The sequence below is a fragment of the Carassius auratus genome, unplaced genomic scaffold (genome assembly GCF_003368295.1).
Source record: "Carassius auratus strain Wakin unplaced genomic scaffold, ASM336829v1 scaf_tig00007904, whole genome shotgun sequence".
In the NCBI taxonomy this organism is placed as follows: Eukaryota; Metazoa; Chordata; class Actinopteri; order Cypriniformes; family Cyprinidae; genus Carassius; species Carassius auratus.
Window position 1 is genome coordinate 16121 of NW_020523888.1, and position 11236 is coordinate 27356.

The 11236-nt window shown below is 36.8% G+C and overlaps 1 protein-coding gene across 1 annotated transcript; it reads left to right on the forward strand.

Moving 5' to 3' along the window:
- Positions 1-2232: 2232 nt before the first annotated feature.
- Positions 2233-9492, forward strand: LOC113071718 (retinol dehydrogenase 8). The gene is made up of 6 exons (XM_026245004.1): positions 2233-2545; positions 5480-5641; positions 6646-6825; positions 7012-7105; positions 7957-8140; positions 8294-9492. Exons 1-6 carry the CDS (start codon positions 2437-2439, stop codon positions 8519-8521), a joined length of 957 nt encoding a protein of 318 aa, XP_026100789.1. The 5' UTR covers positions 2233-2436; the 3' UTR covers positions 8522-9492.
- The last annotated feature ends 1744 nt before the right edge of the window (positions 9493-11236 follow it).

The following is an 11236-nucleotide window of genomic DNA, read 5'->3' on the forward strand; positions in this document are numbered from 1 at the left end:
TAATCTGTTATGCTAAGTGTCAAAGCAGAAAACCGCAGAGCGGATCTTTACTAGTCCATGCCTGTATGACCGGTTCTAGTGACCGGTTTTTTCATTTTAAAGTTTTTCTCAATCAGTTTGACACTTTTCTCCAATACAGTGTACTTTTTCTCAAAACAATTAACACGTCAACAATGCTCCCATTCCATTCAAAATAATCTTGACAGTTGTCACAGGACTAAAAATCTGTACTATCACTTTATGTGTGTTTTGACACCCCCCAATTAAACTGCAATTTAATTCAAATGTTTTACAGTTTAGAGAAGGACTCAAGTATATTTTTATTTGTAATTTCATAATTACTTCTTGTCTTTGAATTATGGTTCAACTTTACTGCTGAATGTACTGACAAGCATTTATGCTAAACTAAAATATTCTTCAAATTCCATTTCTGTTCCATATTACATTTAAGGTTAATATAACTATTACAAAATATAATATTCTATCATCTGCAAGTACAGTTGTGGTCATTTAAAAAAAATACTTTTTAGGCTCGAATTACACTACAAGAGCACGTTCAGTACAATTCAGCCCACTTTTACACGGGAAGAAATGAAGTAACACATTCAAAGGTAAAATGTGATATCCAAATGATGGTTATGTATTATGTAAAGCAGATGAAACCAGATTCCCACAGTGACTATGATTTTCCAAACACGACCTGGATTAGTATCTTTTGTTTATCCTGGAATAACATTTGTGTAAAATCCAAATTTGAACTATTAACTACCCTACAATCAGAGTGAAATAGTTAATGTTTTCTGGTACAAGCCCCGGTCCTAAACCTAACCCTAAAATCTGACTGTTTGATAAAACTGTCAGACTTTCATACCATCGCTGATAATAGTAGGAAGTCTACAGGTAACATTTAAACAAGTTAACTTTATAACCTATGCTTCAAGTGTCTACAGCTTACTTTCCTCAACTACACCCCAACCTACTGTATTATACCGATTATAAGAAATTCTGCAAATCCTGCTTATGAAGCAGGATAACAAGGAGATTAAATAGATGATCATAGATTATAGAAAAGGGAGGAGACATCCACGTGACTGCAGTGGAGGGGGTCACACCAGTGGGTATTACAGTGCAAAGAAAAAACAAAACATAACTAACTGTCTAATTCTCCTACAAACTGTTCAAATATGTCACGGGAGCATCCTGATTGCATCACAGGCTGGTATGTGAGCTGTTGTGCCCTGAAGTGCTGTGCTGAACAATGCAATCAAATCAGCGGACAATCAGCATTACTGCTTATGAGCTGCCCAAACAACCAAGACTTCAGTTCGATGTCTTAAGCAGACCAGATCTATTCCTAAAGACCATAGTTATAGACTTATTTCACTTGCACCTTCTGCCAAATGGTCTCAGAATATTCAACCAAGGACCAACAGACTATAAAAGCAGCTTCTATGTGGAGGAAATGAGGCTACTAAATTGCTGCAGTCACCCATCACTGATTCATATCCATAAAGGTTGGCATAACCTTACCAGAGCTGTTTGTGTTATGGATGTAAATAATAATAAAAATGTGATGAATTATTATATTTAGAACGATGATTTTAAAATCATGATTTTACATCACGACCAAACATTTCTAGGCGTCAAGCGAGTTAAAGCTGCATGTGTTGTAATAAGTTTTACCAGCAGATGGCAGTACATACTAAAGAAATTACTAAGAAGCTTTACTCATAGGCTAATATGAGTGTGGAAATATTTCATGGTTATTATATTAACTGAATATATACTAAAAAAAAATAACAATAATAATAACTAAGTCGCAACATCAAACAAATAGTCTTATAAAAAATTATGAATTCAATTCTGGAATTTATAAGTGGAGGATGGCAAATCAAAAGCAATTTTTAATTTAATTAATTTATACTATAAATAACAAACTCAACTATTATGGATATAATATAACAATATAATATTTTCCTGTTCGTATGCATGTTGTACAGTCACTTCAGCATTTTAAAATCATGTTCACTTATGAACTAACAGAACAGAAGGCGTTAAATAAAGACATTTAGCCTAATTAAATAGACTTGATTAAAACGGTTTACTTTTAAATGTTTGTTGTTTTACTTTTTTTTTTCTCGCCTTAGACCCCCGCCCCCTCCCCAAACACACGCACACACACACACACACACACCTCTCCCCTTTGCACCCGCAGCTCGCAATGCATCTGACTGCGTTAATCTGTTTGTTTTTCAAAGCGGTACAGTAAACGCTGATGCTCGCGCAAGTAAGCATGCGTGTTTACGTCCTCCTTTAACTAATCGATTCTGTCTGCCATGTGACCGCGTAACCCGCTCACGCGAGCGCCGAGTTGCATGATCCGCTTTAAGTTCTTTAAAGTCCGCTGCTCCAGCTCGCAGCTGACACGGAGTTGCCATGGCGAGCGGCGGCGAGCAGAAGGTGGTGCTGATCACCGGCTGCTCCTCCGGGATCGGACTGCGGATCGCCGTGCTGCTGGCCAGAGACGAACTGAAGCGTTACCATGGTAAACGCGCTCATTTGCGTTCTAATTCCTTCAGCGCTCAAACTTCTAGCTATAGAACGTTCTATTTCTGCTTAGACTATTTCAGAACGTCCTCAGATTCTAGAAGTTCGCAGTACATTTACACATGTTTACAGTCGCTATGAATCGGTAGCATACAAGTCTTATTTTGCAACGCAACCGTTGGACATTTTCATTACATAACAAGATGTATATTAGAGAATTCTTTTGTCTCTTCATCCCCAAACGCAAGATTCTACATTCACTTTTCTCTAGCTGAACCCAAAGGCTCTTTGTTGTCATGTGAAAGCGCAGTTTCCAGGGCACGGCTCGCCAGGCGGAGATCATAAAGAGACTGCCAGTTCTCTTTCAAGTGACTTCTCCAGTACAAAGCTCCCTTTATGGCTGTGAATTGTAAACCGCTGCCCTGGTTTAGTGCCGTGTCTAATGCGCCCATAGTTCACACACTGGAATGAGTGTTGGGAGAGGGACAAAGTTGGAGACCTGTACAAGTGAGGGCCATCTGAAGACTTCATGTGCACTTGGTGCAGGGCAAAACCATTGGACGTTTGTTATCTCCTACTCAGCTACATCCAGAGACTCAATAATGTCAGTCAAATACAAAGTGTTTGGTTTGCAGTAGAGGCCCTTGGTGGATTAAGAGATAAATCCTATGTTATATGATGCTTACTGTACACATATTGATGTACAGTCCTGTAGCCCACTAATAATCTACATTACACTTGAATTATACCTTCTTCTTTAGCTTTGGTTTGTTATTATAGTCATTTTAATATAAAGTGTGGCATGTTGAAGTCCCTTTATTTTACTACACGAAAGACGTTAAAATGAAACAGAATGGGAAGTTTCCCATCCACCCATCTCTTTCGTTCTTTTTCATCTTTTAAATGAATTCCGTCTGAACTTTGTCCTCATTTGAAGAGTATTGCAACAGTGGGGAAAAAAAAAATTCTTTTTTTTTTCAGAAAAACTAAATCCTCTGAGATTAGGCATTTGATTGGTTCTGGTTATAATTAGGAGCAGTGATATATGCCAACTTCAAAGAAGCCAAAAAAAATTTCCAATTACAAGAGAGAGCGGCTCATTCAAGAATGTTTAATCTGCCTCAAGTCTTACTCTGAAACAACAGCTTTAACTACGAGGCGGTTGTTCTCGCAAACACATTTATGTTGTGGCCTAGTTTGGCCGCACAGGCTTTGTGTGTCGTAACAATTCATTTCTTCTCACATCAGGTCCAGCTTACGCTTTATAAATTCATCTAGTTTAAGCAGACAGGAATGCAGATTTCCCAGCAGCTGCGTCTCCATCATCACCTTACAGATGCATTACAGTCTACTCATGCTTACTGGATCTTGTCAACAGCAGCTGGGCTGTGACGGATCATGGAGGCTGTCTGTTGACAGAATGACGCTTCAACACTTTGATCTGCTTTGGAGACTTCTCAGCCTCATCTGTAAAATCAAAGATGATTTAATCAGCAGATCAAACATCAGTCCACTCAAGGTGTGGTAGTGTCACAGAGACAGACACTGTTAAAGTCACGCCTGACAGTGTCAAAGAAGCAAAGTTAGCCTATGATGTAAATCTTGAAGTTCAAACTGAAGAATGTCTTTATTTATTTAGTGGACACTTTTATCCAACGTGATTTATAAATGAGGATTAAAACAAGACTATTCATGCTAAGGAGGCAGTAACAGGACAATTGCTGCAATACAAAGTACTACATGCTAGAAAAGAGAAAATGCAGCGCATATATCTATCTATATATATATATATATATATATATATATATATATATATATATATATATATATATATACTGTATATATATATATATATATATATATAGATAGATAGATAGATAGATAGATAGATGTAGATATATATAGATATATCGTACATATGTTTGGGGTCTGTAAGATTTTTTTTTATGTTTTTGAAATAAGTCAACAATATGAAACAATATTGCTATTTAATTCTATTGTAATCTATTCTAAAATTGCATTTATTCCTGTGATGCAAAACAAAATTTTCAGCACAATTTCTTTAGTCTTCAGTGTCACATGTTCCTTCAGAAATCTTTCTAATATTCTCATTTGCTGCTCAAGAAACAGTTATTATTAGTAGTAGTATTATCCATGTTAAAAACCATTGTGCTGCTTACTTTTTTTTTTTGTGCAAACAGAAGGTTTATTTTTTTCCAAGATTTTTTGATGGATAGAAAGTTTAAAAGAACAGCATCTATGAGAATATAAATCTTTTGTAACACTGTAAATATCTTTACTATTACTTTTGATCAATTTTGCATCCTTGCTAAATTGTATTTTTTTTTAATTGTACTGACCCCAAACTTTAGAATGCATTACAGCCAATCACTAATATCACACTGTTGATCTAGATAAAGATAACACTGATTACTCCAAATCCACCTACAAGAATTACAGATGAATGATGTTCAAGCTTATTATAACATCTGGGATTGGTGCTTGATTTAGGTCAGTGTCCCCTCAGGTGTTCAAAGTGCAAAGTGCATTAAAATGTTAATCTCTTCAGCTTATCTTTCTGCCATAGTTTAATTAAGCAACACTTACCACTGATTAGACCGAGTGCTTTGTTCGAGTCAGCATATATGTCAGCGCTAAAAAAAAGATAAAAGGGATCCAATTAAATCAAACTGCAATCTCCTGCGGTGATTTTAGGACAAAGCGTCTCAGAGTCAACTCAAGTCATCTTTATTATAGCACTATAAACAGTTTAAAGCAGCTTCACAGTAATAAAGAATTGGTGATGCAAACTTCTTCGAATATGAGGCAAATAAAAAAGTCAGCTTTAAAAAGACAACTGTCATTATTCCACTCTCAATGTGTAGATATATTAGTCCTTAATGTTGATGATTCTCTGTCACTTGTCTTGAAGTTATTGCCACTATGAGAGACCTGAGAAAGAAGGACCGGCTGGTGGAGGCGGCGGGTGACACATACGGAAAGACCTTGACACTGCTGTCCTTGGATGTGTGCAGTGATGACTCAGTCAGGCAGTGTATTGACAGCGTAAAGGACCGCCACATCGACATTCTCAGTGAGTGCACACCGCCTTTGACCTCATATAGGCTTTACTCATACTGCAGGGGAAATCCGACTTTTTTTTTTAGATGGGCTATTTTAAAAAAAGTGCTTGTATAAAAAAAAAAAGAAGAAGAAAAAACACTGGTTGCAATATTAATGAGACAAACCTGTGCAGTTTCACCTTGCAAGAATTTAGCAAAGGATGTTTTGCCATTGATCATGTTTCATTAGCAAACAATAAAATATACTGAAACTGTGGATACAGTTAAAGGGACAGTTCACCCAAAAATGAGTTGTTCCAAACCTGTTTGTGTTTCAGTTTGATTCACATTTATTTGTATTGCGCTTTTCACAACACATAAAGTTTTAAAGCAGCTTCACAAAAAAAAAGGAATGTTTCTAGTTTACAAATAAAGAGAGATTGGTTATCAGAGGTGACTATGTCTGTTTGACAAAACACATGTACAGTTCTAAGATTGTACAAATCATGCAGTTATAGTAAACAATAAACACTGTAAAGCGGTGATCTCATGATGTGATTACAACGGTCACATAATGACCACCTGTTGTTTTTGCTCTTGCCGAAACACCTATTGTATTAACCTTTCACATGACGAATAAGAGAGACACACAAATCCTATTTGACTGTTCAGACTCGAACGTATTAACCAAAAACTTTAATAGGATTTCAAACGGGTCCACGTTCGAAGGCTTGCATCGGGCTTAAACAAATTGGATTTCATGTTTTCAGCATGTCCAGGCTACAGAAAAAGACGCTGAATTGGATTGCGCAAATAAAATATTTGTTCTGCCTACGAACACATTTCATTGTCTGCTCGGTCAATTTAATGTAACAGTTTGAGAATTGACGTTACAGATGACTAGACAACTAGAATAAGCATGTTGCTGACTGATATTATTTAAAAAGATATGTGGTCACCATAGATTAATACTAGCCTAGAGCCTCAGAGAACAGTCAAGACCATAACCACCTGTTCTTCCTCTCTGATTGTCCAGTTAATAACGCAGGCGTGGGTTTGCTGGGCCCTGTGGAGAGCATCAGCATGGATGACATGAAGAAAGTGTTTGAGACCAACTTCTTCGGAACTGTGCGCATGATAAAAGAGGTCATGCCGGACATGAAGAAGAGACGATCCGGCCACATTATCGTCATGAGCAGCGTAATGGGCCTGCAGGGTAGGATGGACAAACCTTCTGTGTGTCACACAGCTCAATGCTTGATAGTCAGAGGGACAATAGAGCCATTCACAGTTAGGCACTTAGCTGACAGTCAGATATGGCACATATGGTTTGGGCCACTTTGAGAGGGCAGCAGAACAATGACATGATCACTGAATATGTCTCTGTTGACCTCACCTGCAGGTGTGGTATTCAACGACGTCTACACGGCCTCTAAGTTCGCCATAGAGGGCTTCTGTGAGAGCATGGCCGTGCAGCTGCTGAAGTTTAATGTGAAGTAAGTGATCCCAAGTCTGATGATTGAAAGCCCGTGCATGTCAAGTCTGAATTTTTAGCATGAAAAAGTGAAAAACAAGGTTTAAAATCACATATCAATGAAATATCAAATTGCGATGATATACGTTTATAAATGTGAGGTTCAGCAAATGAGAAAAGAATGAGACTGAAGTTTGTGTGATGTTGTTGTATAAATATATTATACTCATGTTATTTAGCTACACTTACAACACTGGTTTAGTTCTATTGAGAGTAATCTCATAATCCTCAAGAATCCTTGTCAGGCCACAGGAGGAGTTAAAAATATTTAAATAAATGAATTTAAATCTAAATAAAACATTTTTTTAAATGTACTGAAGTACATACATACAGCTCTTCTGGAATCAAAAACATGCTGTGGTTCATTAAAATATATTGATACTCTGTTGTTGATTTAAAAAAAGTGTTAAAATAAGCAGTTTCGCTATAATTACAGCAGAAATATTGGAAATATCTCTCAACTAAAAAAAATGCTAGTAAATTAAATAGAAAGAAACAGTAAGTAACAGAATTAAACATGAAATGTTGACGTAGAAAGACTGCAACTGTATTTTCTTGTAATACAAAATTTTCCATCTTTGATTTTTTTGTTTTGTTTTTTTTTTAAAGGGGATTTTATTCTTAACCATATTAATTTATTCTCATTTAAATGCCTATAATGAGATCTCATCTCAAGATTAATTGACTGATTTATTTCCATGGTTCTACAAACTTGTTGTGCTCCCCAGACTTGGCATATAAACAGGCTTTTTATAATCCATTGGGGTTAAAGTGTGCTATGGTGCTAATGTAGCCTTCCTTCTATACTCCTAGACTATCTCTGATTGAGCCAGGCCCAGTGCATACAGAGTTTGAAACAAAGATGATGGAAGAGGTGGCCAAGATGGAGTATCCCGGAGCAGATGCGGACACGGTCAGATACTTCAAGGATGTGTACATACCTTCGTCCATCGATATCTTTGAGGCGCTGGGACAAACCCCTGAGGACATTGCTAAAGTATGTGTTTGACTGCAAACATTCAAACTCTAGAAATTCATTACATTGAAAACAAGCTCTAATGTTTCTACGCTACCCTTTAAGTCTCCACAGATTTTCATTTATACACTAAACCTATTACTATTATTCTCTTCTTAATTACCCACAATCCAGTGCACCAAGAAAGTGATTGAATCCAGCCGACCCCGATTTCGCAATCTGACCAACAGCCTCTACACGCCGATTGTGGCCATGAAATACGCGGATGAGAGCGGAGGACTCTCAGTGCACACTTTCTACAACCTGCTCTTTAACTTCGGCTCACTCATGCACATCACCATGAGCATCCTCAAATGCCTGACATGCAGCTGTCTGCGCAGACGCACTATCTCTCCTGACTGAAGAGGGCAGCAGTGAGAAGCACACGCTCCCGACTCCCTCAGTTTACAGCAGAACGGACACAACTCAAAGCAGCAAACAATAGATTATAATACCTCAAAGGAATAATCCACATTAAACACACATGAATCAGCTGTATTTTTTTTTTTTTTCACGTAATCAAGTGAGTTAGTCATTGTTTTAAAGGAGTAAGCTGGTTTAAGTTATTATCATGATGGTCATGTCAGTTTTGGAGCAATTTTGCATTTACAAAAAAATTAAAACTAGTTCATGAAATCAAACCATACACTATAACAGATGCTCATGATGGTAATGATTGAACTGACAAAGAATCACATAGCTGCCTTTATTCGTACTAATGATTTACAATGTCTGTTAAACTCTGACAGAGTTAACATGTTTAGTGTTTTCACTGTCGTATGGTAGGAGGCACTATTAGACGTCTTCTGAAAGAGTCTGGCTTAAAACACGACTGGCAGAGGCCCATCTGGAAGAAGACATGTCTGAAGCTCGGAGGGCAGAGGACTGATGCATTGCTGTTGCCTGAAGTTTTTAATCGAGGACTGACTACTGAGGAGTCAAAATATAAACTTGGGAAGACTGAGGACTGTGAGGTTTAGTTATTGAGAATAAAGTAAATTTGGGTGTTGTGGGGAACTGGGGTTTTTGACCAAAGGTCTGTATAGGTACAGAGATGGCAGGGAAAGAGACAGACAGTATGAGTATGGATTTCAGTGAGGAAGATTAGAGGAGAGTAAATGAGCGGGAAAGAATGGAGGAAACTTAGATAGCACAGTGTAAGATCAATGACAAAAGGAGTAGAGAAAAAGGAAACTTGTATTAATTTAATTTTAGGGGAAAAGTCTGCCGAAGGAGGAGCCCTGTTTTTAAAGGCCTATTAAAAGTTTTATTGTAAAATGAATATTTGTTGTGCTTATTTATTTGATTCTTGATTAAAATAGCACTACACTGTACAACATGATGGTAATTAATACAATTAATGCAACGTCTGTGGTATTATTTTATCAGGAAAAAATGTAACAGTGCCAGTCAACAGAGAGCTTGCACATCAGTTATATAAAGCCTAAATCAGCGGTTCTCAGTTCCAGTCCTTGATATCAGCATTGATGCAGTATTTAAAAAGAAACACAGAACAGAAAATACCATTTTAAGTTTAAAAGTTAAATATTTCTTTACGCCTCTTAATCACTCTGAAAATAGAAACGGAATTAAATTAGGCCTATTATTATTATTGAATTTACAGGGTATGGTGGTTTTTCTATTGTAAACACTACTATTGTTGTAGAAAAAAAATATTTCTGTCTTATTTAAAATAGAATTATATTATAATACTGTTCTGAATGTATTAATTTTGTTCATTATAATGATGATAAAAACAGGATCGATGAGTGTGGGCTATAAACCAGAGGATGAGAAAAACAGTATAAGCTTGTTATATCAGGGTTGTGATGATGTTAAGGCACTCTACGTTTTTTAAATAAATACTGTAATAAAAAAAGTTTGAAGTAATATTTTTTTGTCAAATAACATAAAGACAAGACCCTTCGACGCCCTTTAAAACTTTTCCCAATCAAACAACAGTAAACAAAAGAGAACAGGCACCTTTGTTTATATTGCTGTGTGTAGAACATTAGCTGCATTTTTTATATTTAATTTGAAAGAAATGTAATTACGTCCTACTTTACTTTATCAGGGCAGGTGTGTTCACGCAGAGGTTTCTAGATTTAAATTCAGAGGCAGTATCTATAGTCTATGCATGACCTGACGTTTTATCTGTATCCACAATGAGGAAAAGTGAATATCTGGAGCGCCCATCACTCTCATGCAGTGTACTGTATGTTTAATTCATACTCGACGCCAGAGGGCGCTCACGTGCAGAAAGTCCAAAACAGACTCATAGTAGGAATGACTTGTGACGTGCAGGACACCCTAATATGGACAAAAGCATCCTGCTTTTGATACACACTCCCTTATTGTGTTTTATGTATCTTCTTTTCTTTGTTAATGTTCTCCTGAAGGTATCTGTATATTTTCATCCAATTTCTTAAATAATAATAATAATAATAATAATAATAATAATAATAATAAAAGCACATAATAAGAAAAAGCAGAAGGAGAAAGAAAAATTCTCACCAGAGCATCCCTAGTTGTAACTGAGGAGAAAATGACAGTGTAAAAAGCTTAATACAGAGGACATACAGATATATGTACAAAGATAGCATTCAGATTTTTACAGATAGGTCAAAGGATTTCCAAACAGAGGCTCTGCAGTGTGTCCCCTGATCTCAAGTGGAACAGAATAACCACACAACTAACTATTGTAGTACACTCAACATTAGTAGAGGCCGGACATTGTGATTTACACCAGCAGAGGGCGACAGAGTACATAAACAAATAAAGAAGTAGTGTACAGAGGAACCGTCTGAGATCTGTGCTCTCATTACTGTGGGAGGGGCTCAATCTGAAGGCTGCATCCCAGTGAAGTTGTGTCCTCCCTAGTCTAGTCCTTAAGGCTTCTATGACTCCTCCTCAATGGTGAACACTAGAATCAGACAGTCTAGTAAGTGTGCATGGCTACATCATAAATGTACATACTTAAAATAAATATTGCTAGACTTAAATATTTTATTGACTGAATATAAAGTGACTATATTGGGTGACTGGAGGGCACAGAGCATAGATTACACTTGATGCTTC